At 39.5% G+C, this 26,089-nt stretch overlaps 1 protein-coding gene across 19 annotated transcripts in view; it reads right to left on the reverse strand.

Annotated features, from left to right (window-relative positions):
• Magi1 (membrane associated guanylate kinase, WW and PDZ domain containing 1) overlaps window positions 1-26,089 on the reverse strand; it is a 548,751-nt gene that overhangs the window by 81,010 nt on the left and 441,652 nt on the right. For 7 of the 19 annotated variants that reach the window (XM_048356096.1, XM_048356099.1, XM_048356106.1 and 4 more), the window contains exons 4-8: window positions 24,090-24,296; window positions 18,781-18,982; window positions 13,007-13,089; window positions 8,450-8,485; window positions 1,687-1,744 (exon numbers count right to left, since the gene is read on the reverse strand). In XM_048356096.1, the coding sequence (XP_048212053.1) occupies window positions 1,687-1,744; window positions 8,450-8,485; window positions 13,007-13,089; window positions 18,781-18,982; window positions 24,090-24,296 (586 nt within the window). Of the gene's footprint in view, window positions 1-1,686; window positions 1,745-8,449; window positions 8,489-13,006; window positions 13,090-18,780; window positions 18,983-24,089; window positions 24,297-26,089 lie in introns of all 19 variants that reach the window. The other 12 variants (XM_048356107.1, XM_048356097.1, XM_048356095.1 and 9 more) reach the window with 2 other exon arrangements.

The following is a 26,089-nucleotide window of genomic DNA, read 5'->3' on the forward strand; positions in this document are numbered from 1 at the left end:
TAAGCAGATGTGATGTGTTCAAAGTGACAAAGACCCATACATTTTAGATGACTATGTAACTAATAAGGTCATGGCAAAAAAACACACATATATACAAAACAAAAAACCACACTAATATACAAATAAGGCCATGACCCATTTACTGTGTATGTCTAAGTATGCATGCATATACACACAAGCATGTGCATATCCATATATATACATGCACATACTTTGAAAAGCTATGGCTCATTAGACCTTTAGGGGCATGCCTATAATGTGACTATGTAAAACTCTAAAGTCAAGCTTTACTTTTCAAAGACAAGTTTATCAAACAGTATGATCAGACGGATTCTCCTACTTGCTTAATTCTTAATTCTTGTAGGCATTTTCATCTAAGAATTAGTCTACCATTAACATCAATGAGACTCTGGTATTGAAAGACACTGAGAATTATAAGACACTGAAGATGAAGAGTAAGATACCACCTTGCCTCTCAAATACGTGTCTCCTGTCACCAATACAGTTGTTCTGTTTCTCTCCTTACTAGGTGCACAATCCAGTTGAGTGACAGTTTGAAAATGAGTCCCAAGTAGCCAAACCTTACTATGTCTGTAAAAGAAGATAATGTGCAGGACTGGCAAAGGAAATGCATTTGCCAGGGTCAGAGAAATAACCTTACTTGCCTTTTCCATGCCACATATTGCCAATTGTTCTTGTTAGGTACAGAGAAAGCCACTTACTGCTGGCTAAGGACACTTGTTGCATTAAACTCCAAATTTGTTTACAGGAGATGCTAATAAGCATTGCACAGCCTGGGATGTTTGCATCATATGTTCATTTCACCAGGACCTTATACAGAGGGTTTTTTCATTGCCAGTAACATAAGGGAGAGAAAACATGCCTGTTATCTTTATTTGCATAAGCAGTAGATTATGCAAAATTTATACAGCCTTGTGTTCTTTCAAAGGACCTTTTATTAGTGATCTCTTATCCTTCTCAGAGGTAAAAGATATGCAGCATATTTGTCCAGTATACTATCCTTTTGGCTTTAAATTTCTTTTAGCATCATCTTACCAATCCATAGCCCTGATGACAGGTGTACCTTCTATTGGAATAAAATCCACAATGATGAGCACAGGTTAAAGCTGTGGGTGTTAGAAACAGGAGCCACAAATTCAGTCCTCAGGAAAGGCAGAGGCAAAGAGATACAGCGGTCACAGGTCATGTGACATAGTCTCCTCTACTTCCTTGTTCTTGGTAACATTTCATCAATTATTAAGATTGCTCGAGCATTTTTAGAATGTCAGAATGAATAAGTAATTACTGAGAAGTTCTGACCCGATCATGACCAAAGGAAAAAAAAGTAGGCCAAATACATCCTTCCAAAAGATCATTCATTTTCTCTGTTGCGTCTTAGCTTTTCTCATTCATTCCTTCAACTAATTTTTACCATATGCCAGGACCATGTTCTGCTTTCAACTATGGGAGGCAACCAAACAGTACAAAATCTACCCTCTTGAATTTGCCTACGCAATCTACTATCTTCAGATACGATGAGTATTTTTTCATTCATTGAAACATTCATATTTTCATTATGAAATGAATTACAATATTACTTAGTACCTTGTAATGATACCAAGCTCTGCTTGCTGTAAATGTAAATCATGCCATTAAAAAATGTAGAAATTATCAATAAGCACTTACTCTACATAGTAGACACCATACACAGGGTCCTCAATCTTTTCCCAACCAGCAGGCAGTTCTGAAAAGTAAAACAAAATTTATACCAAGACAAGTGGGTTATTGAAGAGCTTAGACACTGTCACCAACAGAGTACACAGAAAGAAGGAAGGAAAGGAGGAAGGGAGGGAGGGGGGGAGGGAGGGAAGGAGGGAGGAGGAAGGAAGGTGTATGCTCATTAAAATACCTTAAGCCCAATTAAAACTGTGTATGTGAACCAAACAGAAGGATGTATATATTGTTATTAGTATTTTGTTGTTGCTCAGTGTACTTGCTTACATGAAGAACAATACTTTATCTATTGGTGTTTTACTCAAGAAGATAAAACTTAATAAAATGCAGTCCCAGATGTCTTTAGTTTTTACCAACAATTAAATTAGATTTTATTAGAAATACTTAAAACTTGCCTGAAATATCTAGATCCTACCTTCTTCAATATTTACACTTTTTTCATTTTGTTTCCACACTGCCTTACCACACAAGCAAAACTGGATGAAAATTAATGTTTCTTACTTATTTTCAATACTATATTCCTATTTTGCTTTCGCTGGAAGAAAATTAAATCTGCATCTGATTTTCTCCTCATTGCTAATTAAAATGCTACTGAGCAAATAAAATGCCTACACGGAGGTAGGTTTTTCAACTGCTCACGTCTATTACTCTGCTATCATATTTGAGCCAATTCATCACTATTAGCTAAAAAGAAACCCAGGCCAAGCAGGGTGCATGCCTATAATCCCAGTGATAGAACTAAGTAATAAGAATTATAGTCTGAGGCCATTCAAGGCAAAAAACAAAGGATCATGAAACCCTACCTGAAAAACTACTAAAGCAAAAAGGGGTAGAGGTGTGGCTCAAGTGGTAGAGCATCTCTAACAGCAAGTGTAAAACTTTGAGTTCAAATCTCAGTACTACTGGGTGTGGGGGAATTTCTGCTTCTTTAGGAAACTGAGCTACACTGGACTTCACGTCCTAAAGTTTCCTATGAAAGGGTGGAACTTATTTGTTAAGTAGGCAGTGGTGAGTTCTATTATAACATTAATCTACTGTAGAAAGGCCTGTTATACCACCAGACTATATGTTTTTTACTATGAAAGAAGCACCGAGGTTGTTGTTTGTGTCATTAGACAGTCCTTTCGGGCAGTGCATCAATTATACAATTTGATTCAGAAGCCACCATGATATCTGTAGTTAAAGCAGGCTTGTATATTACTACACTCCAAAGTGAATCATTACTCTTTATGGCCATTATTAAGAGCAAACTTGGTGGAACACCACAAACACTTGAAAGAAGTACCATTTATGTGAAACTTTATTTTTAATTCAAAGAATCATGTGATCACGATTATCAAATCAGCGTAGGGCTCAGATGTGTCACTAACAGACCCAGAGTGAGATGGTGGTTTCCATGTTCACAAAAACACACAAATACATACAGTCTAGAAAACACTCAAAAGGGTGTGTTTTGCTTGAAACTGGCTCTATATTAAGAGACACTAATTTCATGGGTCTTATTCCACATTACTTATTCCACATTATTTGCAAACAGAGATAGATTTTCTTTTTCTAATTTTTTTAAACCCACTTAACAAGTTTTAAAGAAATTTTTGAGTTCAGGAGACACCACCTACTAGAATGCAAGGCAGGTCCAATAATCAGACATTGACACAACTTGGCATTTTTATATATGGAGTTCTTGGGGACCGACACAAATCAAATGCCTGGGAAATGGTTTCTCCTTACAAAGCTGGAAATTACCATTTAAATGAAAATGAACCAGGAAAATATTTCCAAAGAGTTGGGAAACTGAAGATTAAAAAAATGCAAATAGGAGCAGAGTAACATGAGGTAGAAGAATGGGAGAGTGTGAAGGACCATACCACGATTAAACAAGTCAGACCTCTTCCGAAATGCATAACCAGAAATATTTGCCCTAATTATCTTTACATAAAATGGAGGAAATAAGCATTCAATGTGTTCATTTATTGAATGCTCACTGCTCACCTGATGTGGTGTTAAACACTGGGACCGAAAGATAAATATAAATGTATTGGGGTAAGCAAAAATACAGCCACATGTCACATGCTCTGATAGAGGCCCAAGGATGCTATAAGAAGCGAACCCCACTTCTGACCCGATTCTTTGTCAACCAATTAAGGGTCTGGACTTGAGAAATGGGGTATTTAGAATGGCATTTCTGAATATTTACCAATTTAAACACTTCTGGAACAGATGAAACAACTTTCCCGGTTTTTCAAGTTAAAACTCATTTTGAACTGAAAAGATAAAAATTTCTTGTCTCCAATATGGTGATTAACTTAATAACAGGAATTAGCCTCCTAATGCTTAAAATAGAAATGGGTCATTTATTTGAGGGGAAAAAAGGGATGTTTGTCCTAGAATTTGCCATTTAGTTCTAAGAAACTAATAATGGCAGAAAATATTTAAGCCCAGAAGGAGATATTATAGCTTTAAAAAAATAAACATAGCTAAAGACCCACACCCTATGTCTAATCACCATCTGGAAAGATGGAAGATTATATAACCAATTATGGAGATCAGAAGGAGCCAAGACACTTCTAGAACTACATACATCTGGAACTGAACATTACCTACCACTTAGTTTGATTGCCCTGTGGCTTTAAGGTCGTCACTTAACATTTCGGAACTGAGTTACTGCAAAGGTCCATAGTGGATTAAATGTTTTGGCTCAGAAACTCCCTCTCATGTCTCTGCTCCCTCACCCCCATGGACTCCACCCCAGTAGTCTGTGGTTCCAAGAAGAAGGTGGTACAGGAGTGTTTAGGTTAAAGGTATGGCTCTGCAGAGCACATGGCAAAAATCTACAAATCACAAGTGTGCACTATGGAGCTACTGACCCAGCCCTGACTGAAGAGTCCAGAAATAACTCTATCACTGAACGATCCAGGTCCAACATGCACAGCAACCATTTACACCTCCCAGAGACAGGTCGGGTCAGAGAAAGATTCACTTTAACATCTGGATTGATGTTTACTGAAAACCCAAAAGTTCCTTCTGCTTGAAATTAGGCCCTTTTTATTAAGAAAATCCTTCCCCCCACCCCCCCCAAAAAAACCTGGAATGAAGGGAACAGAAAAATGTGTGAATGTGTGTGTGTACAGTCTCCTTTATACAGCAGACAGGGGCAGGCCAAAATCAACTGTCATACCTATAAGAACATGATTTGGGTCTTTTGTACAAAACAACATACTCCTCTCTTGTCTCATGTTAAAGGGACCAAGTGCTCTGGGGACTGTTAACTCCAACAAGAGAGGTACAGCACCACCATGTGATGATCACAGGGATATGTAATAAACTCACTTTCACTAAGTCTCAGGAGGACCAGGGGGAGCTCCCTCCAGGACCCATGTACATAGGTTTTCAAAGGGGAGCCAAGGAGAAGGTAGACAAACTTGCCAAGGTCACAGAGCCAATAACTGGGGAGCCAGGAAGTGGAGGAGCCAAAAAGCAGGAAAGCCAGACCATTTTATGTGACCCCTGAAACAGCTGCACAACTGAACCAAATCCACCTCCCAATTACAGCTACAACTTTCAGAAGGGGCATTATGCACCATGAGAAGCCATTTTCCACCATCATTAACACTACAGGGAAGCTCCCACAGTTACATGGGGGAAATGACAGAAACGTCTTCCTTCAAATTTCAGCACTCTAACTTGCACAAGCTTAATTAAGGCTATGTTCCTGTTCATAGCTATACTACCTCCTCTGCCCTACCACTTAGGGACAGACACTCCCATTGATTATTTAGGCATCCAGAGTAGTTGAAATTGGTTTAATAAATACGATTTTTTTATAGGGAAAACTTCGTTCTGTCTTTTTCCAATTACTTTATTATCAATAAATTCTAGTAAATCAATAAAATCTAGTATCACTAAATTCCTTTTTTCCCCTCTGAATAATACTAGTTTCATACTATTCCATTACTGAGGGTGAACTTCAAGCCATTGCTTCCAAAATGACCACAGGACAACTTATAAAACTTCTTTTAAAATAGATCCCTCAGCCACACGGGAGGTTCAGACACAAAGATCTTGAGTTCGAGGCCAGTATGGGCAAAAGTGTCACAGAACCCTGTCTCAAAACAAAATGAACTAACTGAGGCATAAGTCAAATGGTAGAGTACTTGCCTGACATGAATAAACTCCTGGGTTCAATCCCTAGTATTGAAAAACATAAAACAAAGGGAAGAATGGTGAGGAAGAAAATGTAAGGAAGAAAAAGAGAGGAGGAGGGAGGGAGGCTGGAGAGAGGAAAAGAGAAAGAGGAAAGGAAAGGAAAGGAAAAGAAAGGAAAGGAAAGGAAAGGAAAGGAAAGGAAAGGAAAGGAAAGGAAAGGAAAGGAAAGGAGAAAGGGAAAGGGAAAGGGAAGGGAAGGGAAGGGAAGGGAAGGAAAGGAAAGGAAAGGAAAGGAAAGGAAAGGAAAGGAAAGGAAAGGAAAGGAAAGGAAAAAGGAAAGGAAAGGAAAGGAAAGGAAAGGAAAGGAAAAAGGAAAAAGGAAAGGAAAGGAAAGGAAAGAGAAAGGGAGAGACAGAGACACTGAGGATCACAGTTCAAAGCCAGCCCAGGCATGGGAAGTCCATGAGACTCTCATCTCCAATTAACCACCAGAAAACTGGAAGTGGTGCTGTGGCTCAGAGTGGTAGAGTGATAGCCTCAAGCAAAGGAGCTCAGGAATAGTACCCAGGCCCTGAGTTCAAGTCCCACAACCAACAGGAAGGAAGGAAGGAAGAAAGGGAGGGAGGGAGGGAGGGAGGGAGGGAGGGAGGGAGGGAGGGAGACAGGAGAGAGTCTCACTTTTTAATACTAAGTGAAGTGAGACAGACCCAAAGAAACATAGACTTTAAGGTTTCCCTCATTGGTAATTATTAGTACATCTAGGATAGTCCTAGTGGAAGATCACAATAGCTCAATAGCTATGTACATATGAACACATAAGATGATGCTAAGTGAAATGAACTCCAAGTTATGGAAATAAGTGTTTTGCCATTGTTGCTATTATTTTCAATGTACCATGTGAAATTATATCATTTTTCTTTTGTCTTTCTTCCCCATGGTTTTACCCCTGATGTCACTGTAACTGATTTTGGTACCCTGGGTATTGTATATATGTTTATTGGAACTAAAGAAGGGAAGGGTAACATCAAAATGGAGACACAAAGGGTAAAGGGAGAGTCAATGCAATGGTAATACTTAAAAAACTATATGCTGTAATCCAACTGTACAACTCATGGGGGTGGTTGGGAGGGGTAGGAGGGAGAAAAACGAGGGAAGAGGTAACACATTTGATAAGAAATGTATTCACTGCCTTACGTATGAAACTGTAACCCCTCTGTATACCACTTTGTCAATAAATAAATTTAAGAAAGAAAGAAAGGAGGGAAGGGAAGGGAAGAGACAAAGTCAGGCCTGCTGGCTGGCATCAAATAGTTTTCAAATAGTGGGCATATGCCAATTATAACAGGGTATTTTCCAAACATGAAGAAAAACAGAACCAAATGCTATAATAGAACTATCAACCAACACTGCTTTTATCTATATAACAAAAGCAAAAATCAAATGAAAACAATAACCTATATTAAATATATTTTTGAGGTCATAGACAATCTCAAAAATTTCCAGGCGGATTCAATAATATTGAGGACAGTTCCACTTACATTGATGTCCGCCTTGGACTTAAAAATAGGAGTTTGGCCAATTTTCTACTAGCTAAGGATTCCATCTGCAATTGAGCTGGAATTTGTGCTTTACTATTGAACCCTCAATGAACATACCAGATGGAATGTAAACTAATTTTAATATTGTTCAAATATGAACATGAAGTACTTAAAGGGAATATAATCAAATATATGCCAAAAGAAAAAAAAGGCTTGGTATTATGCATGTAAGTAAATTATTCTAAACCACAGCTATCATAGTCAAGATGAGACTTACATTGATATACAGCTTCTCAGGGAAATGGCTCAAATATATACTGCATCTGTTTCCCAAAACATTCACCACAGTGCTACGATCAGCAATATGTGGTCCATGACTTAATAGTAATAATACAACCAGAAGAGACTCAGTAACTATTCATCACTGAAATTATTTTGGTGTAACTACCTTTACAACGATCATAAATTCAATTCAACTTGTGGGCATTTGTTTTGTTCTGCTTTTTCTTTTTAAACTACACTACACAAATAAAGCAATGTGGCTGAGACAGTTATGTGAAAGTTCAAAGGTCACAACTCAGTTCTTTTCCCATCCTTAATTTACAAGACTCTTGGGCAGTTTGCTTAATTCTTAATTCCAATTTCAATTCACTTACACTGTTTCTTTGTAGACAACATGTGTATAACTGTACATGATGTCTACAGGCAAACACTTGAGTTGCTGAAGTGTAAATTCAAGAAACAGAAGGATTAGCAGGGCATGCCCATTTCTCAGCTACTCAGGAGACAAGAAAAAAGAGTCCTGGTCTAAGGCTCTCTGGGCCAAAGTGGAAGACCCTGTCTGGAAAATAAACTAACAAAAAAGCAGAGAGGACCGGGGCGGGACTTAAGTGTTAAGAGCACTTGCCTAGTAAGTGTGAGGTCCCATGCTCAGTCCCCAGTACTGCTGGGGGTGGGGGGAGGACACTAGATGGATCAAGCAACCCAACATGCAAGGTGGTCATGCAGAGCAAGGCAGGCAGAGCATTTACCTAGTTCACTGTCCAGCTCCTCGGTGTGTACCCCTTCTTCTCCAAAGGAATAGAGAGGGAAGGAGACAGAAAACAGAGAAGAAAAATTCAGACACCGGCACCAAGAAAGAAACTCCCCTCAGAAAATCAACAACAACAAAACAGCAGCAAACACATCACTTTTGTCCTTACCTGCGTTGTGGTTTACTTTCACTGGCTTGGCTAGTAAACTGGAGACCTCAGTGTAAATCACAGAACAATAGGAACTGGTATTGGCAAAATAATTATATGGCTCATTTCCTTGCATGTCAAAATAGGGTTTGGTTGGTTATAAAAGATGAGAAATACTTTTGTGGTCTCAATGTTCTTAAGAGGGAAGTCACTTATTACAGACCTTATTTGCAGCAAACAAAGCTGTTAGACCTTTTAATGTTAGTCCTTTTAATCCTTCTATAATCCACTCATCGGAGAGGCAATTACACTCACAATTAAAGCATTACTTAACTTATAAGTAATAACTGTAGCTTGAAAAATGGAAGGCGAGGGCGAATGGAGATAGCAGATTGTTTAATGAGCTCGATGTCTTTTCAAATAGAAGCTAGAAACATGAATTGTCCTCGATGACGGGCATCAAGGAAGCAGGGCTGGAAGGCTACGCTGTAGGGGCTTAGGAGAAGGAGAGCATTGCTTTCTGTGGTTATTTGTATGTCAGCATTCTAAGTCAAATGGCTCAGAAACAGTAGAATAAAAATGTTCTCGATGATTTCAGCGAGCAAAACAAGCCCAAATTCTTTCTATTCTTGACCTCTGTTAGCTGCCAGTAAAAACATTTCATTACTACTCAGAAGAGAGCACGGTACAAGCACATGAAATAATTTCATACATCTAGCCCTTCCCCCCCCACCCCGCGCCCCAGTTACACAGCAAGTGGCTCTTGTACCCACTTGAAACCTCAAAAACACAGGGACCACAGGGTCAGACCTGTTCTTGCCACTGCTGTACATCCTGTACCCACGGAAGCATCTGGAACATGGGAAGGCCCTTATCTCCAATTAACTCTTATCTCCAGAAAGCTGGAAGTAAAGCTGTATAGTTCAAGTGGTAGAGTCAGCCTGGAGGGAAAAGGCTAAGGGACAGCACGTAGGCTTTGAGTTCAAGCCCTAGTACTGGTACAAAAACAAGCTACGCAGATGTCCACTGACATAGTTTCTTTAAAGGGGCTATTTGTTTTATACAAAAGCACTGGTGAAAAGGCCCATGTGGGGGGTCAGTGAATAACATCTATGGGGAAGTTGTTAATTTTTTTTTTCAATCACTGATTACTGAGATCTATGAGGTGTGTGTGTCAGTTGCCATGCTGGGTTGCAGAGATCTCAAGGGAGCAGACTCTCCACTTTGGAAAGAGTGGCAAGTCCATAGCTAAGAGACTTATTTAAAGTTAAACCTGTAAGTTCTCTAAAGTGAAATTCACAGCAGCGTGAGCTCATCTGATCTGAAAGGAAGGGCCTAGAGAAAGTCTCCCAGCTGTAATCTGAAGGATCTGCAAATTTAACAAAAAAGACTGGTGGGGGAAAAAAACCAAAAACAAAACAAAGACCAAAATTTCAGCTTCCTGAGAATAGGGCCTCTGGTCTGTTGCATCCGCTGCAGTATGTGAAGGGCCCAGGGCACAAGCCATGGAACAGGCCCTCGGCTGGTAAAATCTGCGAGAGCTAGCTGCCCGTGTAACTGCCAAGCTCCAAGACTCAGGGAGGGCAAGTGGGGATGCAGGGGAGACAGCAGGGTGACTGAACCCCATTAAACTGAAAAAGCAGGTTAAGGGCCAGGCACATACTGAACAGGCCACAGAGTCACTGACGGGTGGTCAGCGGTTAGCATCAGCACTTTTGAACTGAAGAAACACTGAGGTGAGTCCAGCATAAAGAAGAAATAGGTAAAGGTCCAGGTAGGAGGTAGGTGTGGCCTCAAGGAGAAAAGTAGAGATGGTGAAGAAAGTGTGAAATGGATTTCAGAAATACGGAGGCCAAATAAATTCAGCCAGCTCCTGGGTTTGAAATGAATATGAATAGAAGTGATAGACCAAAGGAATCTAGAGTCTACATGAATTTACCTTCCACTGTGAATAGGAAAATAGAGGGGGGTGATGATCATTAGTTTGCTTTCAATCAGATAAAGTTTGAAGCATGTTTGGAACAATGAATTGGGATGCAAATGTTTGTCTGGAGTTCAAAGGCAAGGTCAGAATCTTGTAATAAAACTCGACACTGAACAATGATCAAAAGGGTCATTAATACACTGAAGTTCACAGTTCCAAACTAGGTCACGATTTTTTTTAAGAGAGCAAAAAGAGAATACAACATCTTTGTAATAACTAAGTATGATGCTGTTACAGCCCATGTGCTTATGAACAGAGCACGGAAAGAACACGGGACCAACTAGGGATGTGATTCTATGGGAGTGTGCTTGCATTGCATGAGTGGAGACATGGGTTTGAACCCTAGCACTACAAAACCAAAACAAACAAACAAAACCAGGGACAATATTTGTGAAGCAGTAAATGTTTCTCTGATTTGTGACATAATATAAACAACACGAGGCAGCTTTGTATTAATAGATGCTTGCCATATCTGGGTATATATTTATTTTATGCTATATGTACAGAGACACACAGACATACATACACCTTCTATTAGTAACAAACATGAATTCTAATGGAAATGGGATGATTATTAAATTAACTACATTTGGTATGAATATACACTTGCACTGAAGGAAATAACACACAAGAATTCTGTCAAAAATTACTAACTAGATTTGGTAATGAAAACATTCAGTAACTTTAGTTCTTAATGCTTTCCTTCCAATAACAATTTTTCTCAGCAAAAGCTACTGTAGTCTCCTGTCATCTATAAAAAGGTATTAGCAGGAATCTTCATATAGTCCCAGTGTTCTTAGAATGAATATTGACATCAAAGACTCTATATAGTAGTATGGGTCCTGAACTAGCCAGGCACTAGTGACTCACAACTGTGATCCTAGCTACTCAGGAGACTGAGATTTGAGGCTTGAGATCTTAGTTTGTAGCCAGTCTGGGCAGACAAATCCTCAGAGACTTATCTCCAATTAACTAATTGGACTAATTAAAATTAATACAATTTCAAAAATTTAATTTAATTAAATGTGGAGGTCTGGCTCAAGTGGTAGAGTACCCGCTTTAATTTTTTAAAACAGCCAAGTGAAAGCATGTGGTCCTGAATTCAAGCCTTGAGCAAAAAAAGGTTAAGGGAGACCACAATACCCTGAGTTCAACAGTATTGACACAAAAAAAGAAAACAAAAGCCCTTGAACTGCCTTTAAAATTCAATCATCAATTAAAGATTAAGTTTCATTCTGAGAAGTTTAATGGTTAAATTATGTCCTAATCTTGGAAAAACTGGTCACCTATATATTAAATCTGAGTAACTGGAATAGTCTGTTATTGCGTGAGCCTGTGAAACAATAGACCTGATGTCACAACAGCTCCCCTCCCCCAGAAGTGGCACAAGGCAGCCCAAATAAAATGAGCACCTTAGTTCTGCCTCTGAATTTGGGACATGTGTTCCAACCTGAAGTCACTCAGATCAACACAAACACGGTATGTTCACTCCCTGCAAGCTACAAACCATGTACAATGGGGCACCTTGGAACACAAGGCTGAAACAGGATATGCCCTAAAATACTGGCTTGTGTTTTTAAACCTCCCATTTCCATATACATACACACAATTCTTCAGGAGAAATTAATAACATTTATCTTACAGGAAAATATGGATTCCATAATTATACTACTAATTCAAATGTCAGAAATGAATAATGAATAGCAAAGCAAACCATTTTCCTTTTTAATAAGTCCACAAGACTGTAATTTTAGCAGAACTTGGGATAGATTCCAGTGGTCTGCTGGAAAGGAATGTACTTGCTGGGTTACTTTTTCAAGGTGGAGAAATAACTAGAATCACCAATGCCTGGATATCAACTTCTCCAACAAAAACTCTTAGAGGCAGTTAAGTTTGTTCCCAAGGCAAGGTGAACAGTTAACATCTCCACATTTTCTTACAACAGAAATCCTGATATCTGGTGTTACACAGCAATCCCCGACATGTCAAGATCTACTTCTGCTGTTTCCCAAATTTGTGAAACAAAAAACACCCCTTGACTTTTACAACATAAGGTTAGGGTCTAACAGACATGAATGACCATGGCATCACTGATTTCTCTATTTCTAGACACTTTCTATGTCTTTCTCAAGTATCTAAAGGCAGAGAAGATACATCTACTTGTGAATAGCTCTGTTCTACTCCATTTGAGATCAGGTTCTTCTATTGCCAATAGAGATACTGGTGTGTACCCATCTCTATGTGTAAAGAAATTGTTCTCCAACAATTTCACTGGACATTTTTTCCAGCCTTTGTAAACCACAGTGCATTTCTTAGAAATTGAGTTGCCAGTAAAAAAACCAATTTGTCTTACCACCCCTTCCACATTTGCACATGTAAATAACCCTCCAACTCACTGAACCCAGGGCCTTCCTCATCCTTACCATCGTCTTCACATTCTTCCAGAGGTTTCTGCTGCTTGTTCAGGCACCGAGGGTCTAACCAAGATGTTGTTTTTGTGTTATGGCTGCAATCCAAAAATAAAAAGAAGTTGGATAAAAAAAAAAAAAGAAAAAAGTCAATGACAAAATTACATATACTTGAATATTAATAAATCCAACCTACAAAGCCAGAATTTGGACTGATACAATAGCAAAGAGAGGTCTTAGCCAGGCATCTTCTGTGTCTAAGTTGCCATCATTTGATTTCTAAGAGCTTCAAATACAAGCTTTCGTTTTGGAAAATGAGTGAGAAATGACATGCTTTGCTCATATTGTCTACTGACCTACACTTACTTTTACTATTAGCCTTCTCATTGCCGTGGAGAAATTTCTGTCTTGAATCTGCCTATGACTTAAATCTTGGATGCTGAAATTCATGATTTTACCCATTGTATTATATGTAAACATGCTCAAGGCAGTGTGAAACAACCTCAATGCGTGCAAGTGACTCAAAACTACCAATCCATCGCATTCATGACAGCATCCTAAACCATGCTGCTCCTGAACCGAAAGCAGCCCACAAAGACCAATCAATCACAGACAGAACCCGTTAGCTTTCTCAGAGAGCAAACTTGAGGAAGCTAAGCCTGCCACACCACTGCCTCCTGCTGGATCCAGTCAAGCCCACACAAAGAGGTTCAACAGCGAGCGAGGCCTCTGAGTAGAGACTGACGGACACTGACAAGGGTCCTGTTCTTCAGTCCTGTCAGGAATATTGATAGGCATGGCTGGAAGATGTCAGCTCTGCCTCTCTAAGCCAATGAAGACCCCTGGGGCACAATTCAGTTTGAGCCCCCTACCCTCAGCCCAGTGCAGGTAAGCAGTCCAGTAGCTCTGGCTACAAACCAGAAATGAACTCAGGACTGTGCATTTGTGAAGTAGGGACCTTACTGCTGAGCTACACCTACAAATCATTTTTTGTGTGTTGCTTAATTTTTTCCTCATTCTTTTTTCCATATATATATATTTAATTTTTTTTCTTGTAGTTCCCTGAATTTTTTTTCCCTTTATTGTCAAAGTTTTGCTTTGTACCCAGGCTGGCCTCAAATGCAATGCTCCAGTTATTGATTCTCCTCGAAGCTGTGGGTGATAGGCAGGTGCCACCCATGTCCAGCCACTTATTGAGAAGGAGTCTAGAAAAATGTATTTGGGGCTCCTGTGCTGGCCTCAGATGATAATGCCTCGATTACAGCCCAAGTAGCTAAGACTACAGATTGGAGTTATTGTGACTTGAATTAGAAGTTTAGGCAGTAACCTAATTCCCCCCACTCCAAGTTTAAAGTTCTGCTATAGCTAGGGGTAGGAATGAAAGGCTTCTGAAGTATTTTATGATAGTATTTAAATCTCTAAATTCAGATTTGCTGGTGACAAATTTTCCTAGTCTTTCCCTTTTTTTTCCACCTATGAACTTTCCCTTCATTCCAAAGAATATTTTCTGTGGATGGAGAATACTGGCTTAATTCTTCTTTTCTCTCAGTGCTGAAAAGTGCTTTGTCACTTCCTTCTGTCCTCTGCCATTTCTCAGAAGAAGTGAGCTGTCATCCTAATTCTTTTACTCTCACACAAGGTGTCATTTCTCCTGCTCATTTCAATGTTTTTTTGTTTCTGATTTTCAGAAATGTGACAGTGATATGTCATTTTCACAGTGTAGTTTCTTTCAGTTCCTTCATCTTGTTTCTTATGTCTTTAATTTTATTTCTTTTGTCAAATTTGGGGATTTTCAAGCATTAGTCCTTTCATTTGTTTTTTTCACTTTACATTTTTTGTCATTCTCCTGAGATTCTGATGACAAATGTTAAATATTTTCTTATTATCTAAAGCCCCAATTATTCTGTGTTGCTGATATTTAGTAATTTTTTATTTCCTATCTCTAAGTTCATAGATTCCTTCCTGGCTCCCTTCCATTCTAGACTGAAAGGCTAGGCGTTGAATCCATCTAGTAAGCTCTTTATTTCATGTTCTTTTTTGAGTTCATTTTTTTCTTTCCTTTTTTTTTTATTATTTCTTACTGTTTTCCTGAAACTTTATTTTTGGCTAATCTTTTTTAAAACCTATTTGTTTCAAGAAAAGTTATAGTTGTTCACTGAATTATTTTTATAATGACTGCTTTTAGTTTAATTTACTTTATTTTATCTTTGAGACAAGATTTTGCTAAATAGCCCAGGCTGCCCTGAAACTCAAGATCCTTCTGTTTCGGCCTCCAAGTGCTAGGGTTGCAGGTGTACCCCATCACACCTGGCTATAATAGCTGTTTTGAAAGTCTTCATTATGCAATCTATCATCTCTGTCATCTTGGGGTTAGCATCTATTGATTGGCTTCTCTTACTCAATTTTAGATCTTCCTGGTTCTCCATAAAAGGTATCTTTTAATTTTAAGGAACCTGAACATTTTGGGTATTCTATTACAGACTCTGAATGTGATTTAAAATTTTAATTGGATGGCTGCCCCTGGAACTCCTTCAAAAAGAAAAGGGGGTCCCTCCTGACTTTGGATGACTCTGTAGGGGAAGTTGATAAAGCAGCTCCCTAGGCTCTGTTTGACAGCCACGTAGCTGGGAGCTGGGAAAAATGTCACTACTGATCCCTGCTGGGGTCACTGCTCCTTAGGGAGCTGGTGAACTCTCCCACACTCTGGACGTGAGCATTCTGCCTCTTTTCAGTCTCTGAACATCCTCCTCACAGTGGGGAGGAGTCAGGCCTCTGTCCTCTGGAGGGGGCTGGAGATCCAGACTTCCTCACTGCTTTCACCTCACTCAAAGCAAAGCACTATCTTCATATTCCATCTTTCTGACAACACTCGGCAGCAACCCATCAAGGCCACCCCATCAAAGGGAAAGGCCCAGGCTCCGTGTGACTTTGTCAGACAGGAGGAGGACCACAGTCTCTTTCTGCATTGTGAGCTGGAGGACAAGAGCTGCTCAGTATTTGACAATAAATTAATAATAATAATATTTTTTTAAAAGAGCTGCTTAGTGAAAGTCCTGGCACGTGGTATGCTCCCTTCCTGGTGTTGTGACCAGAGAAAGCAGGTTTTCCTTAGGACTCATTGTGTCCTCTCCATTGGCACGTCTGGATTGCTAGTTCCTTTTGTTCAAAGCCTGAGATAAATGAAGTAAAAAGAAAACCCCAGAAATGGTTCCCTTGACCGTCCTTTGCTTCCTGGGTGGGGAAGCAGTGTGCTCAATTTGCTTCTCCTGTCAAAGACCCTCAGATTTGTTTTCTACAGTGTCCAAGGTTCCTGGGCCCATGACAGATTTTTTTCATACTGGTATTTTAGATATCTCTAAAACTATAAAATATGAAATGTACACACACACCCCAAATTCTAATTTAACCTGCTATTCAATATAAGATCACCCATGAAGTTATTCTTCTGAATGGAAAACACTTGAAAACTCAGTAACCAGCATATATATTATTTAGACTACCACATATATGCTGTGTATTTGTCTCCTCCTCCTCCTCCTCCTGCTCCTCTTCTTTTCCTTCCTTTCATCCTTCCCCCTCCTTCTTTTTCCTCCTCCTTCTTTTCTTCTCCTTCATTATTATTAATGCTGCTGGGGACCGGATCTAGCATATAGTGTATATTAGGTGAGGGCTTTCTGCTGAGCTATGAACCCAGCCAAAAATGGTATATAGAATTAGTATCTATGAGATTCAACATCTAGCTGAAGAACAAATCCATGCTTGTCACAGGCCACATTTTCACATCACTTTCTGAACATTAGATCAATGAGACAGTGGCCTTGTGTCATGTAAAAGCTAAATTCAGGTATAAAAAAGAGGCATCCAGTCTTATTTGTGAAGCTAGCTTATCCCTAACCATTAGCATATCCAACATCTAATTCAGACTTCAGTGAAATTACAGGTATATTCTTATCCACAGATTTGAGTTCACACATTATTCTGTACCAAGAATGCTTCTATTATACTTTCCTTTTCTCAGCACAATTCTTACTAATGGACATAATTTTGAAGGCAATTTGTAACAAAAGCAAAGCACAAAATTCTGGGCTTATCGCTGACACTCAGTTTTCCTCTAACAATGTTCAAATTCCTCTGTAATAACTGCAGTGAGGAAAATGGTAAGGGAAGCAAGGATGACTAATTACTGCTGACCCAAGTCCTTCACAGCACCGTCTCTTCTCTTCCTACCACTGTGTGACAGGTAAGTGTGTACTACCCTCACCTCCTTCTCTTACAGACAGGGAAACACAGTTCCCAGCTAGCCGATAGTATGACCTTTCAGGTCAGTCACTGTACTGCTCTTACTCCCAGGAAAAGTTATCTTTCCTATTCATTATGTATGTGCATATGTGTGTGCGTGCGTGCATGTGCGTTTTGGTCCTTGAACTCAACTCGGTCTAGGCACTGTCCCTGAGCCTTTTTGCTCAATGTTAGAACTCTACCACTTAAGCCATGGCTCCATTTCCAGCTTTTTGGTGGTTAATTGCATTAGTATGAAAAATTGCTTGGCCCTGCTCTGACTGGGAAGTCACAGAGCTCAGACTTCCCCCTAGGTGGTGTGTTCTCAAAGAGGCTGCCCTAAGTCCCATGCCTTTTTACTCAATCCCAGTTGTTTGGAGAGAAATTATGCATTCTCATTTTCATTCTTTATATAATACATATAAAAAAGATGTTATTAACTTCTTAAAGTCAAACAATAAAAAACGCTTCCAGATCTTTTCACAGAAACACATGTATACCTCTGCTATATAGTGTGCATATGTCTAGACACGAATTCATTTACTTCCTTATTTATTAATTTTTAGTTCTGGTACTAGGGCTTGAACTTAGAGTCTCATACCCTCACTTGGTTTTTCACTCTAGGCAGGCATTCTACCACTTGAGTCACAGCTCTACTTCTGGCTTTTTGCTGGTTACTTAGAGGTAAGAGTATCAGGTACTCTTCAGGTTGGCTGGCTATGGATCATGATCCTCAGATCTCAGCCTTCTAAGTAGCTAGGATTAGAGGCATGAGTCATTGGTACCTGACTTCACATCATCTATGTTACAGAAGTGAGACCCTTCCTATACTCTCACAATGTCCTTTCTTGTTTTTGTCTCCATAGCAGTAGACTGTCAATTTCATTCTATGGAGAGAACAATATGATACATATGATTTTACTTTATTTCAGTTGTTACATGATGAGGATGGAACCTAGTACCTTGTACTATTAACTTTAAATAGTTTAATTAGCTTTGTCTCTCTTTTTTAAGACCCACAAAAAAGGGCAAATCTCAGCAATAACAGAATTAAAGCATTGCTTCTGTTCTTTGAAAGTCACAATAAGACAATGAAAAGAAGAGCCAGACTTGAAAAAATGTTTACAATTCACAAATAACAGTGATGGAACTGTATGAACAATATATGAAGAAGTCTGGAAACACAACTATTAAAAAATCACAACCCAATTAAGAAAAAAGAAACAAGAGTTTCTTATTTTTGGTTGTCAGATATAATACTTATATATCCCAACTTAGTTTATACATGCTATGATTTACTTACGAACCCTTTGGGGAAACTGCTGACCTTATCCTTCCTCAAACTCTTCAGACTGAATAACTCGAATGAAATGAACGAATTAATATCTTTTTTGATATAAGGCAAATCTGAGTAAAGAATCCCATCAGTGAGTGAGTGAAAGAGAGCAAAAGAGAGAGCCAGAGCGAGAGCAAGAGAGAGAGATTTGAATAGCAAGAATTGTATACTTTACTCTATAAAATAGACTTCTCCATTTTCGGTATAGGCCATCTCCCAGTTTTCAGGTAGAGGACCTAAATTATCCTCTGCGGAAAGAGGTAGGTACTGTGGGAACTTCTGAGAGGGGTCCGTGATGGGAGCAGCGACCAGGCTACTATTCACAGGCGGGACTGTCGTTTCTTGGAGAGTGTGCTCCTCCTGGTCACCAGAGTCGGCTGTGTGATAAGATGGGAGAGACAAAGACAAGAAACACAAAGGCATTTAGAATCAAACTCCAAGCTTGGGACATACAGGGTGGACATATCTATATTCATAAGCCTTTATCTTTTCCTAACTGCTGGTCATTGATCATGACGTCTATTTTATAATTTAGGCAACTACTCCTTACTTTATAATTATCAAACTGACCACAGAGCCTAGGCATGAACTCAGTGGTAGAGTATATTCTTAGCATGCTCAAGGCTCTGGATTTAATCACCAGCACTAAAACTGAACAAAACACGCCAACAGAAGTTTTTTTTTTTAATTGAACTTAAAAAGAAAGATAAGAACAACATGCCCAAATAATAATGCCCAATTCTGGAAAAGTCAAAGAAGAACTCAATTAACAACTTAAACACTAAAGACTCTTAAAAAGCAGGCAGGCCATCAAAATAAGACTGATCTGTACTTCCATTCCCTCGGTATGATTTGGTTTATGACTCACCAACATTCCAAGCTGAAAACACAGACACTGTGGCATTTTTATGCATTTTTGGATGTTATTTAAAATAGTTTGGAAGACACTGGCAAAGATCAAAGACTGACAAATTAAGCTAGAAAGGATATAAAAGTTTAGGATATGGAGATGGCTATATCAGTGAGTCAGATGTGAGTTCTTTTGGAAAACCAAAGAGACTGTTCCTGTGAAAACCAAGACAGTTACCCCAGAACAGTGCTGGCGTGGGAGGACTAATGTGACTTGGGTCTTAAAAGATGGCTGTGAGTGCCTGAATCTCCTTGCCTTCTTATTAACTAGAAACATCAGGGGTGATCTCACCAAAGTATCCACAAACAGCGCTGCTGACATTCTGGCTGAATTTTTATAGAGGCTGATGATATTAAATGTCAATCTCCAGGGGGCTTTGAAACATAATAATCAAGGGAGGCAGTGATTTTCTATCTCCACAGTAATTCTCCTGGAGACATTTCTGATGTAGTGAAAGCAGAGCAGAGAATAATAAAAGGCTGTTTTCAAAGCTGTCTCTGATGAGAAGCTCCCAATGACACACAGGAGAACGAAGGTAATCTGAAAGTTGGGTGGAGAATTTGTCGAGCCTGCAAAACAAGCATCTCAACCCAAAGCCAGCCCCATGCAGGAGGCGGCCCGTAGATGCGGTCTGTCCCACATCTCTTCCCTCTTAGGCCACTCTAAGTGTGGAAATTGTCCCCTGTCGTCCAGATCCATGTGTAGGAAACTAACGCTAAGCTACTTCCGGTCCCAGGGAACAGGCTTTGCCAATGAGACATACTCCATCATTTTTATCTTTGCAGTTGATTCAGAAATACGTGTGAGACCCAAGACAAAAGAAAGAGACGTTTTGCTTGAACTACAGAGACAGTGATAGCCTCTTGATGCTGAGTTACTCAGCTGACGGGTTTACACATATGTATTTGTGATTACTTGACATGGCTTGGCAAGACCTACTGAAGAAAGAAACCTATACAGAGAAAAGTAGAGAGGAAAAATGAAGAAAGTTGCTTCAGATCCCTGATTCATACCAGCCATCAAGGCAACTCCTACCCTGTACAATCACTGGAGTCCCTCAAAGCCATTTTTCTGCTTAGGCCAATAGAGTTTCACAACTTGTATCTAAAAATAAAAAGCTTACAGAATAACTAAACATTTGAAGGAATATAAAGGAAATAAGGTCAAAACAAGAAACTTTTTTTGTATTAGTACTGGGGCTCTAATTAAGAGCCTCAAACTCGGGCTGGGGATATAGCCTAGTGGCAAGAGTGCCTGCCTCGGATACACGAGGCCCTAGGGTTCGATTCCCCAGCACCACATATACAGAAAACGGCCAGAAGCGGCGCTGTGGCTCAAGTGGCAGAGTGCTAGCCTTGAGCGGGAAGAAGCCAGGGACAGTGTTCAGGCTCTGAGTCCAAGGCCCAGGACTGGCCCCCCCCAAAAAAAGAGCCTCAAACTCTTGCTTGGTTTTTTTCGCTCAAGGCTGGCACTCTACCATTTGAGCCACAATTCCATTTCTGGCTTTTTGCTGGTTTTATTGGAAATAAGAGACACACGGACTTTTCTGCCTCAGCTGACAACTGTGATCCTCAGATCTCAACCTCCTGAGAAGCTAAGATTACAAGCATGAGCTACTGGTGCTTGGCTGGTTGTTTTGTTTTTATTTAACTTCATGTGCCTCCTATATTTTATTTAAGATCAAACAAACCTCACAAACAATCTCATTTTCTCATTTTTCTTTTCTTCTAGGCTGGGAATCAAACCCAAGGCTTTGTACATGTTGGACAAATGCTCTACGCCACTGGACTTACACCCTAACCCAACAATCTCGTTCTCCGAAAGGAAACACACAAAATCTAAAAATAAGAAATTGGAGTAGACACAGGACAGCCTCAAGAATTCATAGCCCCAGTCTTGACACTGACTATGATATATGCTTGGATTAAAGGGGAAAAAAATCTTTCATTTAATTTATGAAACATTTGCTATCACTTTCTTACTAAAGGATTCCCATAAATCACAGAGGACAGGTAGAAGGAGATGCTGGAATGAGCCCAGATAAGGAGACGGCCTGGTCCATCCATCCTTTAGTGGTATAACACGTACTGGCCTTCAGTGTTCTCAGCTGTGGACTGGGAATGGAATATGCAAGTAGCTCATCTCTGAATGACATGTTATTCCTAGTAAATCAGAATCTTTCAAGCATTTAACCTCCTTCCTTGCTCCCTCCCCAATGTACGTGGAGACTTTTGGAAGTGACTTTAAGAACATAAGCTTATGTCAGGGGGAAAAAAATCTTGAGGCTTATCTTAAATTGTCTATGCTCTCAGATTTACGTGCATCTCTCGCTGTGTGCAAATCAGTCAAAATCGCTGGGGCCTCTTAGAGCTGATAAAGCTGATTTAAAACACATTTTTGGGTTGGCATGGCAGCTCTGACACACACTGGGTCTTTGTGATAGTGGAGACATGACGTGACCTCCCTGGCATATGCATAAAGAGCTTAAGGAGAAAGAAAAGAGCACAGCAAAGGACCTTCCTCACGGTACCAGAGAAACATTAGCCTAAGGAGTATTGCCTTTTAATACTCAAAACAATCCTTCAGCATTGTCTACAAATGAAACCCAAGAGTCAACAAGCTAATGACCAGCAATAGTAAAGACTGAGAGAAGGAAAAGCTTGGAAATACAATTAAATAACCTTTTGATGTCTCTTGGATGCAATCAATGGATGAATCAGACTTTTCATGTTATGGTGGTATATAGTGACCAAGCTCTCTGTAATAAACAAAATGTTTACAGAAAATGTTTTGTTTGTGTAAATAATTGTGTACTTTGGCTAACAGTATAACTCCACTCTCATTCAGCACACATAAAGAGTGCTCTCCTTCAGGGGCTCCTGCTAGCTCTGTATTGTCAGTGCAATCTGTAGAAGCCTATTCCACCATCAGTGTTCAACAGCTACCCGTCCAGTGAGTTTCTGTTCATTGCTCTGGATCTGCCTGGATCATCACCTGTGAAACAGAAGGGGAGGCTGCGCTCCTAGGATGCTGCTGCCATTCGGATTCCCAGCTTCTGTCTGCAGACACTCTGCCTGCAATTTAGGCATATTATTTAGCACATGACTCTTTCAAAACCACCAAGCACAAGGTCACTAAAGATAGGAGCAACAGGAGGTTATGTAAAATATTCCTGCTTAAAGATTGTTTTTAGTGGATACGCTGTATTTCTACACTTGGATAATGTTCTCATGCCTTTAACACAGTTGGCCTGACCAGAGTCAAGATCTCATTCAGCAGCTGTTATGCTTATGTTCAAAGCCACTGCTGGATTGCTACTGATAGCAGACCAACCAGTGCTAAACTCTTTGAGACACAGCTACTTTCATCCACATAGCATAGACTGGGTAGATGACTTGTTATTCTTCTTTATTGAACCATAGAGATACATGTTAATGTATAAGATGTTTCTTTTTAAAGAAATGTTAAGAAGATACCATGATTTCAAGCCACATTACTTGAACAAAAAAAAAGAAAAGGAAAAAAATTGAAAAGTTAACACTTTTTTTTTCTATAAAGCCTTTACTTTGGTGAGAATTACTATGAATGCATACAATATTCCCAAAGGAATATTTATTCATCCAAAGGGATGAATCAGCTGATTTTAATAAAAGCATACATAAAAACTGAGAAATGTCTTCTAGATTCAATGACTGAAAGTCAAAAAGAAGTCTACCCTATTCTAGTTTGGAAAAATAGAAAGTTTCATGGACTCAAATCTTCAAACTACTCAGAAATCTTAGCTAGTCCTTTTCCAGGTGAATGAAATCAAGTATATTATTCATAAAAAAGCAACTACCAGGAGCCAAGCCCCATGGCAAATAGTTCCACCTGCTTGGCTCAAAATTTCTGGCAAAAGGATTATGTTGCTGTAATGATGCCAGTGTCATTGTCTTTTTAAATTTTTCCACCTCTGTCTCTTTAAGGTTATATAAAATTTATATAGGTTAATTGAGCACAGGATATACTTCCATAATACCTGTACTTACCAATGTGTGGGAGAAGAATATGCTGCTAGACCTCCATGAAGCCTCAATTGACATTAAACTGAGAAAACCAATTCTTATATTTCAGTGGAGAGTAACTGACGGCAATTCTAGAGAAGTTTTAAGCCCTCCTCTCCCCCAAAATATCAATGAACAAAGAAAAAAATTAAGATACATCATTCTGAAATGTAAAAGAAATAAGCAGACTGAAACTTCTCAACTCCCTTTCATACATGCACACACATTTATCCTTGGCTTATTTAAGACATTTGGGAAATGGAAGTTAAAGTGCTTCCTGAAGAAGCAGGACAGGCAGATAAAGGAAAGGACCTACCTGTTTCCCTCAGCACAGAGCATGAATGTTAGTAACCTCCTGAGAAGAGTCTCCCGATCAAACCTGTCTACAGCACTCCCTACACATCTATCTATCCATTCATCCATCCACCCATCCATCATCCATCCACCCATCCATCATCCATCCACCCATCTGTCATCCATCCACCCATCCATCCACCCATCCATCCACTGGGGACACAGTGTGGCCTTTACCTGTAAAGCTACTGTTCATTTCAGGAACATCCTCCTCCTCCTCGTTCTCCGCATGGACTATGCCAGCATTTTGCATATCATTGTAGGACTTGGTTCGCTTCGGAGTCGACTGCTTGGAGCCAGACTGAAGGTTTTGCAAGGCATCCGTAGTGATCACTTTCCCACTGACTGGCTGGCTAGGAGGTTTGGGTGTCCCATAATAGTTTCCTAGGTGATGAAGAGACACATTTGCATGTTTCAGAAAGAATACTCTGTTGTTCCCCCCACCAAGATTTAACATCTAAATCTCACACTTATGTTACAAAAGAAAAGCAAACTGGAAAACTAGAGCACACTGGATTTCTTTTCTGGAATGGGTTGGCAAAGATGCCTTTTCTGCCCAGCTACTTTGGGGTGATGGCCCTAGGGAAGAGAAAAGCTCAACTGTTTTGGCCCAAAGAACACACCAGAGCTTAAAAAAAAAAAAAAAAAAAAAGGCAGCTGCTCTGAAGAGCAAACCTGCATCCTCATTATATTTGAATTTCAATCGGTCATCTTTTCGTATGTAGGCACCAGCACAATGGTGAATGCTATTCAGAGGGAGTCCCTCTGACAGAAAATAAAAATTCATTACTGCCAGGGGCTTCGCAAGCCTCAGAAGTTGAGGTCACCTTCCCTCTTCTACGAGGGATCAGGGCAATATTTTAAAAAGAGGGCAGTGAACACCACGTGGCACCTCTTCAACTAAATGACAGACTTGACTCTCAGGGTCGGGCAGGGAGGGAACAAACCCTTGCCAAGTTTGAACAGAGAACTCTGTGTTGTCGTGGTTGTGGGTGCTGTTTAGGATCCATCTTCTAGAAATGGTTTGTCTTCACTTCCAGTGTGCTGTGGGATTCTGATTGGTACAGTAAATAGCATTCTTTTTTTTTTTTAATTGTGGATTCAAAGTAAAGATGTATATCTTTTTCATTTCCAGCAAAAAAGCTATCGGATAAGTTCCATCAGCCTTACAATGAAGAGTAAAAGCAATGGTTTAAAAAAGCTAAATTATTTTTAACTAATAGCGTAAAAAATGGCTTTATATAATAAGAAGCTAATCAATGGAATAAATGATAGTTGTGACAGTGAAAAGAGTTTCCTTCTGAAAATTACATTTAAAAATACGTGGTCTGCACAAACCAGACCACACTAAAGCCATCAGCACAACTGTGTTCATTGCAGTGCTACTTACCATAGGTAAAATATGGAATCAACCCAGCTGCCCCACAGTGGACGAATGGATCAAGAAAATGTAGTTTATACATACAATGTATTTGTATGCTTCCATCAAAATGAATGGCATTGCCCATTCATAAGGAAATTGAAAGACTTGGAAAAATTACATTAAGCAAAGTAAGCCAGACCCAAATATGGCATGTTTTCCCTCATTTGTAATAAATAAGATGTGCCTATAAATCTACAAGCAAGCCCAATGGATAGTAAAAGGCAAAAGATTACACTTGGATATGAAAAATTAAGTAGAGTGAATATATTAACACAGTGAAACCAAAGGAGGATATTTTTAGGAGAGGATAACAAAGGCTCAACATCTATGTGCACAGGACCATATAAAATGATGCATATTGAAATAAACTCCAAGAAATGGAAACAAGAGGGTTTTTTTATTGTTTAAAAAAAGTAAGTTGCCTGGTGCAATGTTTCAAGCCTGACTCCTATCTATTCAGAAGGCAGAGGTCAAGGCTGGTGACAAAAGGTTGGCAAGATTCCATCTCAGTCATTAAGTGTGTGTGGTGGTACGACCTCTGTCATCCCGGCTAGATGAGAGTTACAGGTGTAGCACAGTCTAGGTTTACTTGGCCAAAAGACATGTACTCAATACCTGACTTATGAAACTGTAACCCCTCTGTACATCACCTTTACAATAAAAAGGACATACACACAGTATTTTTGCCAATAAATTATATGTCCAACTAAAAATAAATTAGAGAGGAATAGATGAATGAAGAGAAGAAGGAAAG

Source organism: Perognathus longimembris, chromosome 10 (assembly GCF_023159225.1).
Source record: "Perognathus longimembris pacificus isolate PPM17 chromosome 10, ASM2315922v1, whole genome shotgun sequence".
Classification (NCBI taxonomy): Eukaryota; Metazoa; Chordata; class Mammalia; order Rodentia; family Heteromyidae; genus Perognathus; species Perognathus longimembris.